Below are 26,192 nucleotides of genomic sequence, written 5' to 3'. Positions count from 1 at the left end.
AACTAACAATAGGTTCTGAATGTTTGAGACCAGTAACAACAACAACAACTGAATAATCAAACACCAAGGAAATAGCTATCTTTCAAACTGCCTTTGTTGTTGTTGTTGTTTAGTTGTTTAGTCGTGTCCGACTCTTCGTGACCCCATGGACCATAGCACGCCAGGCACTCCTGTCTTGCACTGCCTCCCGCAGTTTGGTCAAACTCATGTTCATAGCTTCGAGAACACTGTCCAACCATCTCGTCCTCTGTCGTCCCCTTCTCCTAGTGCCCTCAATCTTTCCCAACATCAGGGTCTTTTCCAATGATTCTTCTCTTCTCATGAGGTGGCCAAAGTATTGGAGCCTCAGCTTCACGATCTGTCCTTCCAGTGAGCACTCAGGGCTGATTTCCTTCAGAATGGATAGGTTTGATCTTCTAGCAGTCCATGGGACTCTCAAGAGTCTCCTCCAGCACCATAATTCAAAAGCATCAATTCTTCGGCGATCAGCCTTCTTTATGGTCCAGCTCTCACTTCCATACATCACTACTGGGAAAACCATAGCTTTAACTATACGGACCTTTGTCGGCAAGGTGATGTCTCTGCTTTTTAAGATGCTGTCTAGGTTTGTCATTGCTTTTCTCCCAAGAAGCAGGCGTCTTTTAATTTCGTGACTGCTGTCACCATCTGCAGTGATCAAGGAGCCCAAAAAAGTAAAATCTCTTACTGCCATTTCTTCCCCTTCTATTTGCCAGGAGGTGATGGGACCAGTGGCCATGATCTTGGTTTTTTTGATGTTGAGCTTCAGACCATATTTTGCGCTCTCCTCTTTCACCCTCATTAAAAGGTTCTTTAATTCCTCCTCGCTTTCTGCCATCAAGGTTGTGTCATCTGCATATCTGAGGTTGTTGATATTTCTTCCGGCAATCTTAATTCCGGCTTGGGATTCATCTAGTCCAGCCTTTCGCATGATGAATTCTGCATATAAGTTAAATAAGCAGGGAGACAATATACAACCTTGTCGTACTCCTTTCCCAATTTTGAACCAGTCAGTTGTTCCATATCCAGTTCTAACTGTAGCTTCTTGTCCCACATAGAGATTTCTCAGGAGACAGATGAGGTGATCAGGCACTCCCATTTCTTTAAGAACTTGCCATAGTTTGCTGTGTTTGACACAGTCAAAGGCTTTTGCATAGTCAATGAAGCAGAAGTAGACGTTTTTCTGGAACTCTCTAGCTTTCTCCATAATCCAGCGCATGTTTGCTATTTGGTCTCTGGTTCCTCTGCCCTTTCGAAATCCAGCTTGCACTTCTGGGAGTTCTCGGTCCACATACTCCCTAAGCCTGCCTTGTAGAATTTTAAGCATAACCTTGCTAGCGTGTGAAATGAGCGCAATTGTGTGGTAGTTGGAGCATTCTTTGGCACTGCCCTTCTTTGGAATTGGGATGTAGACTGATCTTCTCCAATCCTCTGGCTATTGCTGAGTTTTCCAAACTTGCTGGCATATTGGGTGTAGCACCTTAACAGCAAACTGCCTATTTCCCCTAAATCTAATGGAGCATTTACACTTTCAACCTGAAGCACAAATTTTACTATCAAGCTAAAAATAGAGTTCAAAAATAATAATTTACATCTGGAGAAGATATGGTCTTTTGTGGTTCTGTTCTGTAGTTCATTCTTCATTTCCTCAAATAGTGAGACGTGAGCACTACCTGATTTGGCTTGCTTCGAATGTTAAGCCACATAGAGGTCACCAACGCAGTGCCCTCTAGATATTCTGAACTGCAGCCCCCATCATCTCTGACCATTGGCTATGCTGGCTGGAAGCAATGGGAGATGTGACTTCAAGATTATTTGGAGAACACCATGTTGGCTACCCCTGCAGATTCCTGACAACTTTATAATAGTTGCTTTGTTCACAAATATACACACAGAACACAAATTATGAAAAGCTCGAGTACCGTACCACATAGAGATCAGCATTCTGAGCAATGATGGCTCAATTTGATGGCCCCAGTTTGGCAGCAAAACAGTGCCACTGAAAGAGTAGGGTTGTTGTTGTTTTAGGAAAATGGGGAAGAATTGGCTTGCTTGAGCCCATAATGGCTCTTGGGGATGTGTGCCATGAGATAGGTAGGTTGTCAGGAGCGGGGGAAAGTATGCCCCCTTCCATTCCCCCTTTGCTTCTGTATTATCTCTCTTCCATTTTCCTTCCCTTTTCTTTAAAGTTAACATTAAGCTCTTACTCTTTTCCATAATTCATTCAACCTCTCTGCCTGACAGTGTCAAACCAATATCAGTCCTCCACTTCTATCAAAGTCATAACAAAGGACAGCTGAAACGCACTGAAGAGCCTGCTCACCTGCGGAGCCAACAGCTACAAGGGCTCTATAAAGTTGTGACAGGGTAGATTATTCAACATGACAACCTGCGTGTGTGAAAGAAGGCTGTTCGTAGAGCTTACCAGACTTTTGTATAGATCAATGGCAACTTGAGAGTAAATAAAAGCAACATGGGGTGCGGGGTGGATTAACTCTATGGTGCCCAACAAAGCTAGGGAGATGGCTCAGAATACTGAGAAAGACCACTGAAATGAAGAGCTTTTGAATGCGATTGACAGAAGAGTGACCTTTTTGCTCTGAACTAGTTACGCTTCACAAGAAGTTGAAGGATGTTTGGGGCTTTTCTATCACAACCAAGCAATATATCTAGTCACTTTTTGTATCTGTACCAGTAGTTGCACAAGGAACCAACAGGACAATTTAGTAAGGCGACAAGTTGAACAGTGTGAGTAGCTACACATAAGGGCAGATTTAAAAAATAAACAGTGATTAATGTATCCAGTTACATTTTATACTGTTTCCTTAACAAAATCAATATACCGTATATATTAATGTGCTTCCTGTTTCTGGGGCCCTTTGAGTTCTTCTCTAGGATTCTTCCTGCTGCAGTGGTCAACCAGCTGGACTTATATACCGTACAATGTTTTCAGTTCCTCTCCCATCCCATTAGTCAATCATGAGGTGAGAGGTGTCTTAGTTACGGTAAGTTTCCATTTCCCCTTAATTGAAAGGGGCAGCATTCTGCTAATGGGCCCTATAAGTGCAAATATTTCCGCTTGCATAGTGGGACTTTCCCCCCCTCTTCTGCTTGTACCACACACCCCACAAATCTGCTTCAGAGGGTTGGGACAACTCCAAGAACAGATTTGGGGTGTGTGCAGGAGGAGAACGTTCTGTTTCACAAGCAGAAATCCTTGCTCTCACAGCACAATTGCATAAGTGCTATGATGGATTCCACCCTAAGTTCTTAGGATGAACGCTAGACCCTCCTGTGAAAACCTTTCTAAGCAAAACAATCTATTGTGCTTTTAACCTTCCTAAGAACTTTTGACTTTCCTATGCTCAAGTGCTAAAGAAGAAGGCTGATCACCAAAGAATTGATGCTTTTGAATTATGGTGCTAGAGGAGACTCTTGAGAGTCCCATGGACTGCAAGAAGATCAAACCTATCCATTCTGAAGGAAATCAGCCCTGAGTGCTCACTGGAAGGACAGATCCTGAAGCTGAGGCTCCAATACTTTGGCCACCTCATGAGAAGAGAGACTCCCTGGGAAAGACCCTGATGCTGGGAAAGATTGAGGGCACAAGGAGAAGGGGACGACAGAGGACAAGATGGTTGGACAGTGTTCTCGAAGCTACCAACATGAGTTTGACCAAACTGTGGGAGGCAGTGGAAGACAGGAGTGCCTAGTGTGCTCTGGTCCATGGGGTCATGAAGAGTCGGACACGACTAAACAACAATGCTCAAGTGCCTTTAAAGCAAAAAGCAACCATTTTACATCCCAAGCTTTACAAACAATCCAACACGAAGTGATTGAAAGCCCTGCTTCTTCACAACTCATTTTAATAAAGTATTAAGAGATTTTTTTTTAGTTTTCCCCAGCTGCATCTTGCCTTAAACCTCTCTTTTATTCTAATTAGCCCATTGCCAAAACATTCTCAGCATGATCTTACAAATCATAAGCAAACCATTTTGAAGCTGGGTGCAGCATGACGGAAAATGACTTTGTAGTACTCCCGGGTCACCAGTTCTGGATACTGCAGTGGCTGGTTACAAAATTTGTACATGAGAAACATGTGCAAAATACCACACAGTGTGCAAAATACCACACAGATCATTAGGTGTGCAAAGCACATAGTTTGTCACAACACAGTGCTAGGTTTCTGCCTAAGCTACAAAGAATAAATTTCGTGTTGAGTAATTGTTTTCGTTTTAAAACGAAAACTCAAATGGTATAAACAACAACCACCTTTGTATGGAAAATGAATCAATATAGCTTTATCTTCAACTTTACCTTTAATTACAACAAATGCACAGAAAAACTGCACATTTAATAGTGCCAGATATCACTGGCACTAATCTCAGTGTTGAGCCAAAGGACACTAGTTGGAGTACCATCATTTGATTACAAAACACAGTATTTTCTCCTAAGTGAGAAACACACAGCAGAATATGATTACATTCCATCCTATTGCTGAGGCACAAGAGTCAAACATACACCATTTTTATCTAAATTAGATCTTGCTTGTATTAAATGAAAACCCAGTGTCACGAAACCTTAAGCCAAGTGCCATGAATTTCTAAGGTATGGGCCTAAAGACTGACATTTCCTTTCCTATTTCATGAAAGCCCATTTAACCTGCTTCTGGAGATATAAAACAATACAAAGATGCCTATTGTTACTTTATCAACAGGATTCAGAATGATGTTATGGCCACCTCTAGGGTTGCTACGCCCCAGCTCCCCAAATGCAGGTTGCCCACCATATTACAAAGGCTTTTCAGCTTCAGCCCCTTGGTCAAATTCTTTTCTGTGGACTATGCCAATGGGAACCAGAATATGCATGTGAAACATTGGAAGTGAAGTGAGAAGGGGCAGAAAGAAGCCTTACTACTAGTGATTCCCAGTAGGAAATAATGGCTCTCAAGTGCTTGAGTCTTACTGATTACAGTGGTGCTTTCAGGACAGGACTTTGGTGCAAAAAGTCAGCAAGACCCCACCCCATAAGCACAGCAGTGCTAGCTTATAACATTTTAAAGTAATCCACATCATTATCTAAAAGACCATCCAGTCCCGAGTCTTAAGTTCCTATCGCCTCAGTTCATTTCCTGAGGAAGACCTTTCACTGCCTACAGCCACCCATTTTTTAAAAACTCTTCATCCACAAGAATACAACCACCAGACTTAACATGGACACTGGTACCAGAGCCTGCAATAAACCCAGAAGCCAACTTCGCTGCCATATACACCCGGACAACACCATTACTGGCCCCAACAACATCAAACATACCATCTCAGGACTATTTAATTGCTCATCTTCCAACATTGTGTATGCCATCAAATGCCAACAGCTCTCTATATTGGACAAACAGGCCAAACCCTACTTGGCCCTGAAAAGCAGAGACCACTCTAATGCAGTGGTGGGGAACCAGTAGCCCTCCAGATGTTGATAAACTATGACTTCCATTGTCCCTAAATATTGGCCATGCTGGCTGAAGTTGAAGTCCAACAACAACTGGAGGGCCACAGGTCATCCCTTGATCTGGAATCTGAAAAATCAGATCAGTCATTGGAAACACAATACACAGATGTACTTCATGATTGAACAACAAGAGGCCATGAGCCTCACCCTCTATAGAGGGACCAGTTTCTGTGGGGTTAACAATCTAGCAAGAAATCAGGGGGCTCTCAGGACTGAAGGGAGGGCGATCTAGCTTTTTCTGTGGAGGTAGCATGAAACAAGGAGCCAGGCTACCATGCACACCAACATGGCCGCCCAGGCTACCACCTCAAGTGAGAGCATGACCCAGAGGCCCCAGTGCTGCTGCGGGGAGCTCAGTTAGGCTCCTATTTCAAACAGGTGTGGGGCCTGTTCAGATTGCAGGCAGCACCTGTTGCCTCTGAGCTGGCTGGCCTCCATCAATGATGGAAGAATAAGCTAAGCAGGTCTCATTTTCTTATGCTTCAGCAAGTAGTTACCATATGACAGAAGGATTGGCAAAAGAATAAGCTGCACTTGCAGTTCTGATGTCAGGAATGGCCCCCCAGGGAATCAATTAGCAAATAGGCTGACCAGGCCTTATTAAGCAAGCCCCAAGTGGAAAGTAAGCCTCTTTCTCTCAGCCAAGTAGCTGCCTACCATCTCGCCTCAGGCCACCTTGAGCAGCCCACCACCATTTTGGGGCCAATGCAAACAGGCTGAGACACAGGATACAATAATACACAGTGGAGAGGAAATGTCTCCGTTCACACTGGCACAAAGCCCCAGGGACCAGACTTTTGTGAACACAAGTCAACAACCTATTCTCATTCACAAAGGATCCCACCTGGATGGCACAGAAATTTAAGGCTTTGAGCTGTAAATGATACAGTACATGGATATTTCTGCCTCCATATTACCAGTTACGAAATCCAAGACTGAAATTAACCTGGCGCTTCAAGTTAACAACAAACAAAAAGCATTTTTAAAATTCTGAAGTCTAAAAGCCTAACATGTCTACCTTATCCTTAACCTGTCTCGTAACCCAGATCTGCAAGCCATTTTCACACATTCAGGGCTACTCTGCACAGTCTGCAAATGTGTTAGGGACAGACTCCTCTTCCTGTATACTCCTTGCTGGTATCTGTGGAGCCTGCCATCCCCTAGCTTGTCCACAGTCATTTCAACACCCAAAGGAGTAGACCTGAACATACAGAAATGGCTGTAGCATACCATAGATACTAAATGCATAATAGCTATATGGTTATAGAGAAACAACATAGTTTCTGAGAACCAATTTCCACCTATGAGGAAACATTCCTTTAACCTGGGGGTGTTCTCTCATTTAGAGATCCCATTCTAATCAGTTTACAAAGTTCAGTCAATCATGTACAAATGAAGAGGTAACAATCATAACAGGAGCTTATAGTCTCTGGCTGGAATGCTGGAAGAAATACAGGTGCTGACTTGCTTCATACTGAATTTGGGCAGAATATTGGCTGCATATTGCCAAGTTAAAACAGAGCTAAGAATCTGCACCAGCTAATGTTCTAAGTAGGCACCACATGGACCATCTAGAATCTAGGCAGAGTAGTTTTTAAGTGACCCCAAGCACTCTCTCTTGCAAATTTCCTTTTCCATGGGTTACCAAACTATCTAGATCCAGGGCTCCATCTCTCTACTAGCAAAACCAAATCACTCACAGCGGCAGGTCTCCATGCCCTGACCTTAATTAGAACCCTGTGGCTGACTGTAAAGATGTAAATGTGGTGGTATAGGAGTAGGCTGAACTTCCTCAAATAAGGAACTCGCAGCTTGGCTCCAGTAATTGCTTCTGCTGAGTAACCCCACGCAGCAAACAGATGTTCAAGCAAGGCTCAGCTGCTAGTCAGCACATTGCAATCACAGAGGATGCACCTTTGAGACAACTCTTTTTTTGCAAAGGATTAAAATCATTGGTACCCTGAGGCTCATCCAGTCCAACCTAGATATGCAGCTGTCCCATACAAGGATCCAACCTGCAACCTTGGCGTTATCAGCAACACACTCTAACCAACTGAGCTCTGTAGAAGTCTGCACACTTCTATGTAATTTAGGATATCATCTGCTCAGAGGCAACAGGAAGCTGATTCAGCTTCATGGGCTACATAGCCGCTTGACTAGTTTTACATTTCAAGCTGTTCTATTGAAACCTTAAGTGTCTTTATTAAAATTGCACTAAGTTCTAATCAACTATTCAAAAGGAAGTTTCTAGACATGATTCGGAATTCTGGCTTATCAAGACCCACAGAAGATAATATGTTTGGCTCTTGAACGAAATCAAGCTTTTCAACAGCATGAAATACAGAGGTCTTGCCAGATCATTATTACTTTGCCTGGGAAGGAAACAGCAGGTGCTACTAGGAGCTAAATTCAAAATGTAAGCATGTTATACATTTCTCTCTTGCACATATCAGAGGAGAACATTAATACAATGGTTCGTCTTAAGGTTTTAGCTGTTTTTTTTACATTGTTGGCTTCCATTTTAAAAGGGCAAAATTTGGAAACAGCCAGCTATGATGCCAGTTCCAACATTGGTGTAGACTCTTCAGTAGTTTGCGCACACACATGGGGGGGCAGCGGGGAGAATAGGGAGAGGCCAGGACAAGCTAATTTGGCTCTACCACAAACAAGTGTGGAGCACAACACTGTCCTGATTCACACATTCCTCAATGCACAGACCCATGCTTTCTACTAGTATGTGTCTATGAAGAAAGGGACAGGGCGTAACAGCTTATAATTAAGCCTGTCATTTGAAGCATAGGTAGAAATAGGTTTACACCACAAAGGAGATTGAATCCATTTTTTCTATTATAGAACTACAATTACCCTATTAACATTTAAATCAAAAGCAAAGCTTATAGTTACCGCAGAGTAATCCTGTTGAGAGAGCCTGATAAGAGGATTTTCACTAGGAGGCACTGATTGTGCTGTCATTCTGTAAAGTCCTGAGCACAATGCTAAAATTTAAAATCCTCCCATTAGCAATCCACTCAGGTCTTTGGGGACTGTGTTTTTACTTGATCATAAACTGCAGCATGGAAAGATCCATCTTACTTAAGGGGGGGGGGGAGAGAAAGGTGGTTGCATCCACTTGTGTTGATTACTAGCAATTCAAGGATGTGACTGAGAAGAATAATACCCTGAATCTTTTTCCCTGAATTCTCAGAATCTCTCGCCCATTCTCCAGACCCAAGGTGATTAGCGGCTAGTGATGCATGCAAAAGATAAAGGGAAAACAGACAAGGCTTATAATGAGATCAATGGTATGACCTTCAGCCTTCATAATGCTTCCTAATATGTTCAATAGACTTATGAATGGGAGGCTAACTGATCTCCAAGGAACCTTCTGCCTGTTCTACTCCAACTAATTTAAGTGTGCAGTCAACATTTTACCAAGCTATGTGGTGTATTGCAGTGCCTTAGGAAATTCAATTTAAATGTTAAATCTTCCAAATGTACATTGCTCAATGAACAAGTCGACTGTTAGAGACAAATTGTTTCCCTGGAAGGACTGGCAACATTATGTTGCAAAGCAGAAGCTATGAGAACCTAGCTGAATTGAATTAGAATCATAGAAACTTAAGAGTTGGAAGGTACCCAAGGGTCATCTAGTCCAACCCCCTGCAATGCAGATGAGGTTAGAGAAAGCCAGGTCCAAGTTTCTAGAGTGGGTGTGGGGAACATTTGGCCCTCCAAATGTTACTGAGCTACAACTCCCATCAGTCCCCAGAAGCATGGCCAATGGCCAGTGATGATGGGAGCTGTAGTTCACCAACACCTGGAAGGCCAACAGTTCCTCACACCTGTTCTGGAGGCTAGCCTTTGGTAGGCATAGGCAGCAGAAGAAAGGATAACTGCTGTTATTAGTCTCTCAACAGGTCACCCTATTTAACATTACAGTGTTCCTACTGACAAAGGGAGCAAATTTGAGCAAATGAAAGAATGTAGCTCAAGCAGGTTCTAATTCAGCAGTCCCCAAACTAAGGCCTGGGGGCCAGATGCGGCCCAATCGCCTTCTAAATCCGGCCCGCAGAAGGTCCAGGAATCAACATGTTTTACATGAGTAGAATGTGTCCTTTTATTTAAAATGCATTTCTGGATTATTTGTGGGGCCTGCCTGGTGTTTTTACATGAGTAGAATGTGTCCTTTTATTTAAAATGCATCTCTGGGTTATTTGTGGGGCATAGGAATTTGCTCATTCCGCCCCCCCCAAAAAAAATAGTCCGCCCCCCTACAAGGTCTGAGGGACAGTGGACCGGCCCCCTGCTGAAATAGTTTGCTGACCCCTGTTCTAATTCATGATGACTGGCCTACTGCAATGCTCCCAACATGGAGCTACCCTTAGTCCAGAAGCTGCAGCCACTGAAGAATGTAGCTGCAGATTATTGAGTGGGGTAGCTAGATGGGAGCATACATCACTGGTCCTGAAAGCACAGCACTCCCTGTAAGCTACCACACCATTCAAGGTTTCGATACTGGTGTACTAAAGCCATGAACAGTGCCAATGTGTATGACCCAGGGGGGGGGGGCAACTCAGGACAGAGCCTTCTCTGTAGCAGTGCCCTGGTTTCTGAACTCAGCAGTCTACCCAGCATCAGTCTCATATAAACAGGCTCTATAACAAGTCATATTATTAGTCCATTTAGCCCAGTAATATGTACTCAGACTAGCAACATTTGGTCAACAGTAGGAAATGATCCTTGCTAATTGTTTGAGAAACAAATGAATTACTTTTTCTCATGGACCAATGGGTAACTTATTTACCTTCAGGGACAAGCTGCTTACATTGCAGTACTAATCCAATTTCTGAGAGGTCCCTAGACTCAAAACGATCTTCCGGGAATTACTGTTGTAGAAGAAAAGTTTGGTTTTCCTTTGAATGGAATATATCTGTTGTCCAAGTGTCCCAAGAGTTTTGACCATCATTGAGCCATCACTGGAACATCTTTGAGGCACCCTGCCCTTTCGAGTTGTGTGGCTCCCCCTCCTGTCTTTTTGTTTTCCATTTTTGTACATATTTGCTTTCTTACTTAGAAGCATGAAAACAAAGTCAGTTGTTAATAAATGTTAGCCTTTGTCCATGAGTCCTTGGAGGTAAACTAAGTTATATCAATTTCTAAGTAACTTTCTACAGTATTGAGAAACTGGCCTGACCTACTCTGCAATTGGCTGAGCCTTGTTCAGCTTTCCCTAGTAACTGTGCCTATTTCTGAAACACAGGGAATCATTACATACAAAAAATGTCTGCTTTAACCAGGTTATTTTTGTTTCAGGTATGTGTTAGCACAAAAATGAAAGAGGAGTTTCGAGCATCCTAGAAAGCTATGGGGCTGGTGGGTGTGCTCCAAAAGAGCGATATCTGACACAGTTCACAAGCACTTTGCATAAAGTATAGTTAAAACATGCTTTTGTAAGATGTTTCAGAGCATGGCGCTCTTTCAATCCTCAACTGCCAAACATGTAACTGTGTGTGTGCGTGTGAATGTGCATGTCATAGCCAGTTTGGGGAGGGGGCTGGGAAACAGAAACAGAAATCTAAGTATATGAAGCAAAATTAAAATGTTAAAACAATGTAATAAAAATGAATGAATGAATACTACAAGCGTGCTCAAGCATCACACTGCTTTCACGCTCGTTATCTATCACTAGAATCAGGTTTACATAAGAGAAATGGGATAGTACGTTTTCTGGATGCATGATTTCTCTGCCTGAAAGAATGCTAGCCATCAGTAGCATGTGGTCAGTGGACTAAGCTAGTCCCCTAACTGTTCCCCTGGCACCTGCTTCCCAAAGCCCAGGAAGCAAAACATTGCATACTGTCACACAGTGTTGACCTGTTGCCAACACTACATGACAGACGCAGTGTATATTATCAAATACCACAAAGAAAAGCAAGTAGATTGGGCATGTCTCAGTACATTTTTTTATTTATTTAATTTTTATACTAGATAAAAACACCAAAATACATAACCCAGTAACAAACAAAAACAATACCTCTCCGGTTTAAAAGGCCATAGATTTTAGTCAAAAGCCTGGGAGAAGAGGAATGTTTTGCCTGGTGCCTAAAGATATGTAACAAAGGCGAGCCTGCCTGAGAAAAGCATTCCAATGGAACCAGAAGCACCCCTAAGCTGTTCAAGAGGGAGTTTAACCCCATCAAGAGTAGGCCACCTCCCATCCACCCAGTCTGACCATCCACGAATAGTGCCTCAGTCTTATCTAGACTGAGCCTCAGTTTGTTGGCTCTCATCTTGTCCATCATCTCGTCTAGCAAATCTACTGCTACCCCTGCCGATGTAAAGGAGAACCAGAGCTGTGTGTCATCAACATATTGCTTGACCATGTACTCCAAAACTCCAGATTACCCCACTTAGTGGTTTTATGTAAATGTTAAACAGCATGGGGGTAAAATCAAACCCTGAGAAATCCCACACTGAAGGCCCAATGGGGCTGAACAGCACTTCCCAATCATCACCCTCTGGAAATGACTGTCCAAGTAGGGCCAGAACCAATGCCAAGCAGTTTCGCCCACCCCTAACTCGGACAGCAACTCTAGAAGGATACCATGGTTGATGGTATGAAAGCTGTTGAGAGGTCAAGGAGAATTAAGAGGGACACATTTTGCCCATCTCTCTCTCAACAGAGGTCATCCTACTAGGCAATGAAAGCACTTTCTGTGCTAAAACGGGGCCTAAACCCCAACGGAAATGGATCTAGAAAATCAGTTGCCTTCAAGAGCGCCTGGATCTGGTCTGCAACCACTTGCTCAAGAACCATGTTCAGGAACTGGCCACTGGCCAGTAATTACTTAGATTTTCCAAACTCAGGGAGGATTTTAGTACATGAGAACCCACCCTAAATGCTGCAAAAGGCCTGCGACACATTGTTTATGCAGCCTCTGAACCAGGACTGTAAGTAACCATGGCAACCAGCTCAATTCTGAAGTGCACAGCAGATAAGTCAGGTGAGAAGCATTCACTGAAGTAGGTGCAGACAAATATTAATATTAATACATCAGTCATTGACTAACATGAATGAAATTCCAGGAGATGGAAAAAACACTACAAGCCAGATTTAAAGTAGGCCACAAAATGAGTTTACACACACTTGGGTGCCATTAACATCTAGCCATACAGCCTATGTTGATACACTATTAAACCTGTGAAGACGCAACACTTGAAAGGAAAATGTTCATTTCACAGTAACACATGAAGCCTTTACCTGAAAGCCTCTTTAGCTTCAATGAAATCTGCTCTCAAGATATGCTTAGCAACACAACATTTGTAATGCCAAAATGCCTTGGGCTTAGTTTGCTATAAGTAGCAGCATGCAAGACATTATTTTGAGTTTGGGGGAATAGTAGGCGGAATTGCTGGCTCCCCTTCTCATTCATGGAATAGATGCCTGGTGAGGTGATAGCCCAGGTAATGGGCCATTAAGGAGGGGCTATGCATGAGAAGACAAATGGGAAGGGGCCCCTCATTCAACTCATGGGTAGCTAGAAGAACAAAGGCAGAGTTGAGAGCTGAGTAATGTGCACTAGAAGCTGGGGGGGGGGGAGCTGCAGGCTGGGAAGTCAGAGAAAGCCAGAGGGATGTATGATTTCTGCTTGAATCCAAGGCTGGGGCTTTGGGACAACAAGATCCTCTTGGGCTGTTGATGTTGTGAGCCCCTCCATCATAGGTTAAGGTTGTATATATGTGAAAATAAACCATATATACTAAAGACACTACAGTATCCACTACCTTATATCACATTCTGGAGGAAAACAGAACCCTGGGTAACTGCCTGGAATCCCTTTTGAATGTTGCACTGCTTAAATCTTGGGGTGGCGAGCAACAATATATAACTCACCTCTTTCTATAAGAGTTGGTATCCTGCATCTTGTTGGAGAATAACTTTAGTGTACATGTTCCCCAAAAGAGTGCATTTGCATGTTTAGATTTCTTAATTAATGTCTGTATTATCACATTTTTGAGGTTCCGATTCATTACATACCAAATACTGAAGATGAAACAGCAATACACACTGCAGAATATTTGTTCTCCGTTAAATTGTTTTAATCATTATTTGATGATATATTGTAATTTCTATAAATCACTTTAGGACTTCTGCTGGCTAAATTATACCATGAGGACAACTAAATTGTGCAGTGAGGAGGATTCCCATCCCTGGAGAGTACAGGAATGTAATCCCCAAGTTTTCCTCTTCTCTACTCTTATGCACACAGAAATAGCAACAACTACAAAATATTAATACAAACATATGAAGTAGCAAGAGCATATTATTCTGTGTTTTCCAAGTTGATTTATAGAAGAATTCAATAAACTGGTTTACTCTCATCACCTCATTATTATGTACTGTGAAATAATATGTTTAGTATTTTACCCTCCTAGTGACCCATTTTTTAATGTTATGTTTTAGTATTTACGTGTGTACATTTTTAAACAGAAAAATAAGATGTATTTTTATATATATATAAAAGGAGGAGCCTGATGAGACTAACTATGCATAGTATATGTATGTTTTCTACCCTAGTACAAGATGGGCCTTGCTTAAATAAAGATAAGCCACCAAGGTTTAATTTCCCCAAACCTGGACTGTAACCCCAATTGGCAGGTGAAGGGTCATCATGAAGAGAAGGGAAGGGGGGAGAAGAGAAGAGAAGAGAAGAGAAGAGAAGAGAAGAGAAGAGAAGAGAAGAGAAGAGAAGAGAAGAGTGGAATGAGTGGATTGCTGCCTAGGGCAAGTATTCTGAATTTCTGAAGAAGATTATGTGTCATGAAGGAGCTTTCCCAACATGGAGAATATACAATATAGTATAATTTTATTAGAGACTGATCAAGCCTGAAATACTCCTCTGATCTAAGGAACAACTGCAGCCATTCATTCATACTGTTTGCATAGCCTCATTCTTGCATGCCATGCTCCGAATGCCAGAGGAGGAAATACATGCTTTAAACTCAATCCAATATTAATTATGGGTTAAGTAGCTTTGACAGCCACTTCCAAGTCTGAAGAATGCTGTCAACTTGGAGAACCTTGCTACTTGAAGTAGACCTACACCTACCGTAGTACAGCAGATTTTACAGATTTCAATCTGTAACAGCAGCATTGAGGAATTTGTTCAGTATGAAGTGCCACTTAAGGACTGGTTGCAGGTGATTGACAGTTTTCACTCAAATAGTTGTTCACTTGATTTTTAACATGGCAGACACCAATTCCAGATGTTGCATACGTAACCACAGCTTTACTGTTGGAGCCACCCTCAAATGTTGTATGAACAGGGAAATGAAGGCTTGTCTAATCATGATCTTGCCACAGCATGTGTATTAAGATGTCATCTTGAAAACTTTCATCTGTTTAGCACAGGCATAGGCAAACTCCGGCCCTCCAGATGTTTGGGAATACAACTCCCATCATCCCTAGCTAACAGTATCTGTTCATTTCAGATTCTGTGGTAACCAGGTATAGACAACAATTTTTTTACCCTTACTAGCCCATACAACAATTACTGTCATTCCTTTATACTGCTTCCCTTGTCCTTACATTACTGATGAGGAAGCAGACAGGAAATAATTCCTGAAACTGGGAGGAGTATCCACTTCTGAGGGGGCTTTAAGTTTGTTGGCTTAGTTAACCCCTTCCCTGCCTTGCCAACTGAAAACAGCTCAGTACAATACTTATTGCATAAAGTACAGTACACAAAAATAATGGATAAAAAATATTCATATGCTTTTTACAATAATCACTTTTCTATCATATACTTTTGAATTAGACAGCTGCCTCCTTGTTTATCTTACATGAATGGTCACAAAAAGCATTGCCCTCCAAGCACAAGACGTTGAATGACAGAATCTGTAGTATCCAGTCAAATTCATGAGTCTTTTGGATTCTGAATGTAGGTGTAAGCAAAGCCTACACATCTGCACAAATGGCAATTTGTCTGCTATTGATTCAGAATATGCTATTCAGAATCACTTCAGTTTCTGCAACTAAACTCTTTTCATGTATTGAAACAGTGCACCAAAAAACATTCTTTTCTTACTGGCAAGAGGGTGCAAGGAGCACCCTCCAATTACTCCAATTTTGGCACAGACTCCAAAAATACGTTGTAGTGGGTGAAGCCAGAGGCGGAGAAAGGGGGATGTAGTGGAGGTGGCCCGCCCCAGGTGTCACCACTCAGGGGGTGACTAAATGCCAGGCGGCACTCAATGCAGGGCCTGCAGCGCGCCCAAGCCACGCGTCTCTCCTGGGAGTGACATTGTAGCTTGGGCGTCCGCAGGCTCCGTGGTCCCCCAAACGGTCCGCTCACCACCTCCCCTTCAGCTGTAGGGTGGCTGAGTGGGAGGAGGCAGGCAGACTCCTCGGAGGCCCCACGGAGTGTCCTGCCTAGGCTCGCCCCACCCTGTGGGTGGCTGGCCCCACCCATTTGTGCAAGGCACACGTGCCACCCCAGGCACCCAATCAGCTTGCTCCGCCGCTGGGTGAAGCACCTGCCCAACAAAACCAGGTATGGAAAACCTTTGACCCTCCAGATATTGCTGAACTCCCAATCCCATCATCCCAGGCAATTAGTCATGCTTGCTGGAGCTGATGGGAGTTGTATTTCAGCAACACCTGGAGAGCCAAACATTCCCAACACCTGAACAAAACATTTCCCTAGCCATTTCAGTATGATGTCTTTAAATCAAGGGCTTCTCCCCACCTGTTTTATTACATGTGTATCCTGCAACATCTTCTCGACACAATAACAGAATTAGTGCTGGATTTATCCTGCTTTAGCTTGTTCAGCAATACTTCCACAGTGCAACCATATTGCTGCTGTTCAGAGGGGCTAGAGTGCAACAAAAGCAGCCCTAAAATAAAGCAAACATTTGTGGTATAAAGAGGTGTGCTATTTTTCTGGAAGAAGAGGTGCAGGGACTCACCATAAAGGCCTCCCTTGTTCTCTTATAATGGCAATGGCGCTCACCTGAGAGGTGCCAGAACTGAGTTCCAGCAAGTTGTGGCTGAAAAAAGCCCTAATAAAGTGAGATAGGATCTCAGTGGGAAGTTACAGAATATGCACTGATTGGAAATGAATCAGTGTGACCATCCCAACACCTTTGCATGTGCAAATAGCATTGAATGCAGGACTGCGTGTAATAACTGCAGTAGCTAGCACTGTAAACACAAATCAACATGAATGTCCAATTAACAGGATATATGGAGGGGCCCCAAGGCACTATACTTCAACCTTGTGTTCTAAGAAGGTTAGATTCAAAGTAAAGCACTTTTATATCCCAGGAGCTTATCAAGCATGTGCTCAACTTCGACTGGAAATTGGGTTTACAATATTTCTGCAAGTTAATTGTCATCAACACAGATATACAATTTGTGAGAGCACTATGTGAAATAATGAAATATCCAGCAGAAACTAATCATGTTATTACATGCTCCCCAATTTCTGGGTGGTGAGAAGTTTCAGGAGTGCAGTGCTTACTCAAGTTTGATTCTACTGTGGAATGAGGCCAGCAGTGTTTTGTAATATTTTTGCTTATATACAAATAAATGGGATAAAAACGCTCTACCACATGTTCCAATGTTCAGCGCCACATCACGGACAACCAGCACCTCAAAACGCTTCCAAAGCCAACTCAGCTCCCATTTGCCTTCCTCCCAAACCGCCATGTCTTCACATATATAGTACAACACCCCCAGGCAAAGGAGGAAGACAGGCAGGATTCTCTTCTCCAAATACAGTAGTCTCCGGCTATTTTCTTAGTCACTGCTAAGGTCAGCTATTGACAGCCATCAGCTAATCTCCTGAACAAAGGGAAAGAAGTGGGCAATTTTGCCAGAACTATCAACAAATTCTAGGCTCTGGAGTTGGAAGGAATCCCAAAGCTAAACCAAATCCCCCCATCACGTCAGTGTGAAATTTAGGGCATACACAACTGAACAGCAGTCAACACAGTTGGGTTTTGTTTTTTTTACTCCTGTGAATACGCCTACCAAACTTTCATGCTTCAAGAGACACACTTACCTGTCTCAACACCAAAAGATGATGTCCTTGTCAGTTTTGCCCTTCTCCCCATGGCTTTTCCCCTTTATCTAAAAGCATTATTTGCACTATCATCTGGTGTCCAACTTTTTTCCTTTTTAAAATTAAGCCACAAGACTGTTCAACAGAGAGAGGTAGGAGGATCCTTTGTAATATCCTAGCTGCTCAGCCAGTCAGTACACTGCACAGGTGAGTGGGGTTGGACTGCTGAGCAATCCCCAGTCAGCCAGGAAGCTCACTAGGTAACCTTGGTTCTAGTTACAGGTAGGTAGCCGTGTTGGTCTGACGTAGTCAAATCAAAACAAAAAAAATCCTTCCAGCAGAACCTTAAAGACCAACTAAGTTTTTTTATTTTGGTATGCAGGCTGAACAACATAGTTATCCAGTAGTGGCTTCAATATTCCACTTTTATTAGCTACAATATGAACACTCTCATTGTATATTAATCCCACCTCAAAATGCTAGACAATGATGAATGTATGAAGTATAGATTGCTTTTTTCTATCAAGCCAATCCATTTTGAGTCCCTGGAAGAAACAGGCTGATATGTATTCTGATTTGACTCTGTTCAAAACACACACACACTATTGTGTATGAGACTTGGCTTAAAAATGAACCTCATCAAGTTTCAAAATTCTTTTGATCAGACGGGGGGCTGTTTTCAACATATACACGCTGAACTGAACATTTTCCTTTTCCTGTAGTAATTAATTTGCATTCTTACTGTAGTAACTAGCCATCCTGAAATCACTTCCTTCTGTTATACCATATCCATTACTTTAAAAAAAGAAAAGACAAGGGTTCCCTGAATAATGATTTATTTATGTTCTAAATATAGATCATCATCTCACTCACATCAGGTTTCAAGATTTTTAAAGTAACAGGCACCATAAAGAATGCTTTTAAAGTCTTTACCCAACAGTTTCCAGATATGATCCATTCTCTGAAGAGTCAAGTCAGAAAATATTTATAGCTTTAAACATCACTTTGTTTGCAAGCTTTATTGCAAACTGCTTTGTCGTAAACTAAACCTATTAAAAGTGCAGCTTCTAGGAGTTGTGTTGCGTGAGTGATCCACAGACCCACTACAATCTATTAAGAGGAATGACCTGTACTTAAGATTCTGGAGGGCAAAGTTAGCCAGTCACAACATTAGTCATCAACCTTGCTCTGCAATGCATTTATCTTGTCTAAGTCACGGTTTCTCAAATTCGGCCAGATGAGGCCACCAGGAACAATTGATGCAGCATCTAGGAAACTGGTTTAACGTGGCCAAAAGTGGTTTCTATGAGATACTAGCTGTTGTCTGCATCTTGGGACCAGAAGGAGTGCTTTGCCTCTGGTTTAGAGCCCTTCTGAGAAGTCCATCCAGGTGTGCTCCCTGAATTGACAAAGTGATTTGGGGATGTGGGTCCCTCCTGATGTTGGGGGGTAGTTCCTCAAGGGATGATGCTTAGAGGGTACAAACTCCCGAGACCTGTGGGGGATGGGAAGTCTCATGTTTCACTGCTCCTGATCTGCAGAGCTCAGACTTGGTCATGATGCTGGGAACTGGGTTGTCCTCCAGTGCCACTGGACTAATGATTGGGCTGGCCCTTCATTGTTGGGGCCTAGGTTGCTGTTCTAAGTTGGAGTCCACAAATCTGCCACTGATCCAGCCAGCAACTCCGCATCGGAGCAAAGGCTACTGCTTTAGGCAAGGGTTATGACAAGCTATAGAACTGTGTGAACTTGGCTTCTTGTTGAGCACTGGTCTGCATCTCTATGCTGTTGAAGTTGCTAGAAAGAAAGTCAAGAGATCCCTCAAAAACATATGCAAGTCAAGCTTAATATGCAGAGCCATAGCACAGGGTCTTAAACTATCGTTACCATGTGGGCTCAGATCCTTGCACAAGAGCCCTTATCCTTCTCTCATCCACACGCAAGGCTTCCCCCAAATGTAGACACTGCATAATGTCAAGCCAGTTTACTACATCACCCTGGCATCCTTGGTAGCCCAAAAAGTCTTAATGGTACTGGGGATTTTAATACAATTTTCCAGCACTGAATAATGTTTTCCTTTTTTTTGTGAAAGTGTCCAGTTCCACAAAAAAGGTACCGTAGCTCAATTGAGGCTTATTTGGACTTGGTTACCAATGAAAACTTAGCCATCTGAATCCACCACCACCACATCTGCCCTTGAAGTCAGCTAGAAGGAGAGGTGGCATACCAGTGAGGCTTATCTAAAACAAGTCCAAAAGCATTTGAGGTCAATAGAGGTATTCAAGTACCAAAATAACACCACAAGTATTTTGATGTGTGTAGATAAGGCAGACCATACAACAGGCCATCATAGAATGGTCCACCTGATAAAGCCTTCACATTGTTATAAACCAGCTACCATGGCTATGACCTGTAAGCTTAACATTTAGTTGTGCCTAACCTGGGACAAATAGGGACACAGAAGGCGCTGTTGTCTAAACCACTGAGCCTAGGGCTTGCTAATCGGAAGGTCAGCGGTTTGAGCTCCCATGGCTTAGTCCCAGCTCCTGCCAACCTAGCAGTTCAAAAGCACCTCAAAGTGCAAGTAGATAAATAGGTACAGCTCCAGTGGAAGGTAAACGGCGTTTCCGTGCGCTGCTCTGGTTTCGCCAGAAGCAGCTTAGTCATGCTAGCCACATGACCCGGAAAAACTGTCTGCGGACAAACGTTGGCTCCCTCGGCCAGTAAAACGAGATGAGCGCCGCAACACAGAGTCGTTTGCGACTGGACGCAACTGTCTGGGGTCCTTTACCTTTTTAACCTGGGACAAAGTGAATAAGTCCTACACCAGAATGCTCACCCATTCACCCATTCTCCTATGTACAATTCTCATGATCTGTGGGTGCCAGTGCCTGTGTGGAGCTGGGCTGGGCCAAACCTATTCCAGCATTGCAAGCCTGGGGCTGATCAGATTCTTTTAATAAATAAATAAATATATTTTTATTTTTCCAAGTACGTATACTTCTTCTAACAATATATCTTTAACAATTTTTCATATTTCCACCCTCCTCCCCTGGACTTTCCTCATATTCCCATTTTGTTTTATTTCCATATTGTTCACCCTGCGTGTTTCCCCAAAAATTTTCCAATACATATAGTCTTATTTTTTTGTTGTATACAGTTGTGATTGTTTACTCAAACCCTGCCAATGAGTATTTCTTTATGTTGCCTCGGGGCTGATCAGAATCTAGCAAATGTATAGTATTCACTTTTGATCCAAGAAATCAAAGCGCAACCTTTATAATAAGAGGACTAGTCAAGCTGATCTTACAAGTATCAACAAGGTTTTTCTAGCATACTTTTCTAGCCTCAACATCCTTTGAGGCTGCAAATATTCACATGTGTGTTATTGCCAGTCCTTCTGACAACAAGCAGCATATGAACTTTTGCAGCTCTAAATTCAGATTAAAGAACTTGCTTATTTAAGCACCATCATGTTAAAATGCACAACTTTAATGCTACCTTTCTTGCTGAAAATATTATCTGGAATAGAATAGGACAGGTTTTTACAATCTTCTCATCCCCCATGAGAATGCCAAGAAGAAGAAATCAGAACAAGTTTCTGGCTTGAGCATTTAATCACCACAATCTGTTTGAGAATTCACTTTCCTGCAGGCATAAGAACTTGCAGCTTCATTAACCATTTATTTTACAATAATTATACCTAACACATGTATGAATCCAAAGTCATTTCCTGTCTCTGAAATTAATTATGCTTGTGCCCTAATTATATATTTATATTTTACTTTTCTTATTATAACCTGAATGGTCAGTACAATTACCACTTGCCTTGATGCACCTAAAGGGGCTAAACAAAATTTCAAAAAAAAAACCACGATCAAATGAGGAATGAGCAACATTCAATGTCTCTCCCGAGAGCCACAGAGTCTTTAGTGGAAGATGGGGCAGGAGGACATGAATTCTCCCACTTGAGCTTTCCACATCATTGAGGAGGGAATGGCTGGCTGGCACCTTGAACAGAAGCACTCAAGTTAGAAGGCAAGAACACAGCGACATTTCACGTTCGCATCTTGCAAACTTCAGGTGATTCATTGACCAGTCTTGCAAAAGCACTTAACACCATACCTAACTCAACCATAGCTATACAGTGGTACCTCAACTTATGAATGTTTCAAGTTACGAACAGAGTTCCGTCCGCCATTTTGGATGCGGTTTAGATAGGATTTTTTCGACTTCGAATTTTTAAAATTTTCCCCCCCATTGGCTTCGACTTACAAATTTTCCGACTTACGAAGGTCCGTTCGGAACGGATTAAATTCATACGTTGAGGTACCACTGTATAGAATAATGTCCCTGACAAGTTGTGCATGTGTTGCACTATGCAGCTCCAGCTAATTAGACAAAACCATCAGAACAAGATCTAAATTGGCACAATTTACTGACAAAGCTTCTTCCAGCTACGACAGTACACTTCACTTAAAACAATGGAAGATGTATATTCTACATTTAGAAATTTTCCTTCAACATGTGCTGCAAGAAACTCTAATGAAGCCTGCCCTCGGGTTCTTAATTCTTTACTAGCTTTCAGTTAGGCTAGATGCCCAGTAAGCCATTAAAACATAAAACAGAGGAGAATGCATCCCAAATGCTTTTTCTGGCCTATTTCTAGATGCTATAGAAATAGCTACCTGTGGAGTGCCATAATGGAGGACCATCATTGGTTACTGGACACAATGACTATGTTCTGCCTCCGCTGTTAGAGGCAGCTTGCCTCTGAATGCCAGTTGCTGGGGGATCACAAGTAGGGAAAGCAATATCGCCCTCAGGTGCTGCCTGCAGGCTTCTGTGAGAACATGATACTGGATTGTTGGGTCTTCACCCTGATACAAGGCTCTTCTGCTAAATTCATTCACATGTTAAGCAGTCTAATTCTGAACCTCCCCCAATGTCTTACCCTTCTTCCATTCAATGACTGCTCTCTCCAGCCAAGTTCACGTCATGTACTGGAGTTAAACAGGCAGGGAAGTGCCTGAAACTATTGTGAGGCAAAGTGTAAAGAGTTCAAGTCTCTTTCCTAGCATACTTCTTTTTGTGACAAAAGTAGACCTTTATCCATTAATATGCTGACTGTGTGAACAATCGACTACCTCCACTTTGGCCCTCAGTGAGACAAAAAAGGGGAGGTCTTTAAGTGTGTGTACATGGAGCATTGCAGCAGGGTGATATGCTGCTACAAAACACTAGCATGTCAGTGAGTTGACTAAGCTACCACCCTTTGCCCTAACTTAGTTTTCTGTTTCCACAGGATTTTTGTATGGAGTTACATTCAATGAGCTCTCACCTTGAGTTTGAAATACTTCAGAGATTCAGGTCTGCCACCTCAATGACAACTAGACTTCCAAGGTCATCACTAGAACTAGATATGGGAGGTCGGTAAATAGCCCATTTCTTAAATTGTTAAAAGCGGCAACAACTGAATAGCACACAAATTTGGGAGGGGAAAAGAAAGAGAATTGAATCTGGACCATGGGGCTCGGGGTGGGATGAGGAAAGGAGTTTTGACCTTTTTGCCCCACCTTGGCACCATTAATCCCAATTACTATCAACCACAAGCTTCTTTGTTTCATAGGACAATATTACAGGTATGATACCTGTGTCCCCCTTGACAAGGTATTGGGAAAATAGCAGCTCGAGAGTGGGGGATCGTTTTCATTGGGAAAATAGTGCAGAGTTGCAAGTCTCCATTTCCCAAACAACCAAGGTTTTGATCTAAATCATAACCCCCCTTCCCAGCTGCTATTTATAGTAATAGTAATAATTATTTATTATTTGTACCCTGCCTATCTAACTGGGTTGCCCCAGCCACTCTGGGTGGCTTCCAGCATATATAAAGACATAGTAAAACATTAAACCTTAAAAAGCTTCCCTATATAGGGCTGCCTTCAGTTGTCTCCTGAAGGTAATATAGTTACTCATTTAATTCTTTAAGCAATTTATAGTTGCAAATAACACAAACACTCTTTCCCCAATTTGCTATTTCAACAGAAGCTAACTTTCATAGCAAAGTCAAAAGAACGCAAGTCCAAAATCAATTCAATCCTGCTAGAAATCAATCATTCATTCTTCCAATCAAATAAAAATTGTGCAAGATACTATTTGCTAACCTGATGAGCACTTGGCTTCCTTAGGGACAACTCATCATCCCAGAAGGAAAGCAGATTCTTGCTTTCCCCATTATACATACTGAACTGTCACTCACTGTTCTTTCACCAGGAAAATTCCCAACATGTAAGTAAGGGAATACGCAACATTCTTATTTAACATGTCCAAGCACAAGCCTTGACACATTCCACCAAACTCCAACATGAAACAGTCTCTGTAGGAGAAAAGAACTGCCAACTACGTTGAAATAAACCCCCAAAGGCACTGATCTATTCCCCCCCCCCTCTGGCACTAAGTTGACTACAGACAAGATTAAGGCAGGTAGACAACGCTCACGATTTAAAAATATATCTGATCACTCCACCCCACCTCCCAAGCTCCTCTCCTTACAGAAACATCTACGTAGTAACATATGATCTCTAGATAGTATGCAAGCCTAACAGAAGCACTCACTGGTTGCATTGTGTCCTCCCCATTTTACGCATTAACCGAAAGCGGAGAGCCCACTTAGCCTAACAAATTAAGGTTGGCCTCAGATATTAAAACAGTTTCCATCTCTTTGCACTTTAAACCTGCGATCCGAGATTACACTGAGAGGTTAGCAAGCCGACAGCTCCGCGTACACTAATGAATATTATTACCAACAGTACGTGGTATGGCAGTCAGGTGGGGTTTAGAGCCAAGAAAAAGCAGCAAATAAACCATTCATAGAGGTGGGTGCGCTCCTCCTCGTTGCTGGCTGAGGATTTAAGCTAAGCCGCTGTAGGCAGAAGCGAGGAGGGTAATGAGCATCACATGATCCCGAGGAGAAGCGCCGCATGCAGGAACCCCCAGAACCCCCACTCAGCACATCTATGGCAAAATATACACGGATTTGTTTTAAGGGGCAACAACGTGCCCTTTTATTTGGTTTTGGGAAGTGGAATCTTGCAAAGCTTCTTTTTTCTTTCTCTCTTTCTCTCACACACATACACACCCTTAAGAGGGCGAAGCTGAAGGAGAGACAGAACACGGGAATGTCATTTAGAGGTGGCTTCATTCAGATTCTCTCTCACACACACACACAAACACACACTCCCGGCGTTTCCCTCAGCCAGGAGCTCTTCACACTCCGGTGCAATTTATAAAACGACCGTGATGAAAAGGAATCCCCAATATGCAAATGAGAGGATTAAAAATGGCATGCAGGTTAATTATTTTTTTATTTTAAAAAATTGCGCTCAAACCACGAAAGCGGTTTTGTAGAAGGCGCTGGAGAGGCAGCGAGTTGCTCAGCCTCTCTGCTCGCCAGGATGCCGCTTCCTGAGGCAGGGAGGGAGGGCAGATTTAAAGTACCGGTACTTGTGGCTCCTACTTTCTGGGCAATCTCCGGCCAACCGGGAGCCGCTGAGGGCTGTGGGGTGTGTCGGGGGGCCTCGACAGGGTGCCCTTCCCTTCTGCCTTTCGAATCCGGGCCCCGATCTCCCCGAAGGCTCCCTCCCTCCTGGGATCAGTTCCCCAGCCAGGAGCGGGGCAGGAGTACCTCGCAGCCGTAGAGCTGTCCGAGCTGCTCCACTATCCACTCCTCCAGCACGAGCCGTTTCCGCAGCTCCTTGCGATCGTATTTGACCGTCACTTTGCCCTGCTGGTGGCGCCGCTGCTGCTGCTGCTGCTGAACTTGCACCACCGCCGCCGACGGGGCCACCGACTCTTCCCGGGACGAGCCGCCGCCGCTCTGGAAGAAAACGCGGTTCCCTCCGCCTCCTCCGGTGGTGGCGGGCCCCGGCTCGCTGCCCCCGGTCGCCACCGACATGGTCAGCTTCAGCCCCTGCTTCGCGGGGAGACCCGATCCTCCGGGGGTCTCGGGCTGGCAAGGGGCTCTTGCTACGGCTGCCCACCGAAGTGCTCTATGCCCGCTACGCCGCCGTGCGAGAGCGCGCTGCCAGCCCTGCCTGCACCTGCAGCTCACAGCCTCTCATCGCGCTGCTCTCGCCGCCGGTTCAGCCTTGGAAGGAGGGGCGGCCTGGAAACGGGGCGGGGAGCGCGCCTTAAAGGCGCAACTCGCCGCCCGCCTGACGTCAGGCAGGTTCCCGCCCCCCTCAAGCTCTTCTTGGGGTCACCAGCGTTCCCCCCTGCCACTGCTCTTGTGCCTTTAACTAAGCATTAAGGCTACCACTTTGGGATACGATTCGTGACTGCATGGTGGCTAGGCTGGAAGCTTTGCCCAAGGTTCACCTGCTGAATTTCCTCCCACCTGTTTATTATTATTATGAATAATACCCTGCCCATCTGGCTGAGTTTCTCCAGCCACTCTGGGCAGCTCCCAACAGAATATTAAAAACAAGATAAAAACATCAACCATTAAAAACTTCCCTAAACAGGGCTGCCTTCAAATGTCTTCTAAAAGTCAGAGAGTTGTTTAGTTGTTCATGCAGGTGGGTCCTTCTCAAAGAGACCCTG

At 43.4% G+C, this 26,192-nt stretch overlaps 1 protein-coding gene across 1 annotated transcript in view; it reads right to left on the bottom strand.

Annotated features, from left to right (window-relative positions):
• The window catches only part of PPP1R14C (protein phosphatase 1 regulatory inhibitor subunit 14C), a 40,407-nt gene extending 14,656 nt beyond the window's left edge, over positions 1 to 25,751 (bottom strand). The window contains exon 1 of the mRNA XM_035108767.3: positions 25,276 to 25,751. Coding sequence (XP_034964658.2) covers positions 25,276 to 25,545 — 270 coding nt within the window. The 5' untranslated portion in view covers positions 25,546 to 25,751. The remainder of the gene's footprint in view (positions 1 to 25,275) is intronic.
• Between the last annotated feature and the right edge of the window lie 441 nt (positions 25,752 to 26,192).

The sequence above is a fragment of the Zootoca vivipara genome, chromosome 3, assembly GCF_965207765.1.
Source record: "Zootoca vivipara chromosome 3, rZooViv2.hap1.1, whole genome shotgun sequence".
Taxonomy (NCBI): Eukaryota; Metazoa; Chordata; class Lepidosauria; order Squamata; family Lacertidae; genus Zootoca; species Zootoca vivipara.
Note: the sequence above shows the minus strand (reverse complement) of the source record. Positions and strands in the feature narration are given on the sequence as shown.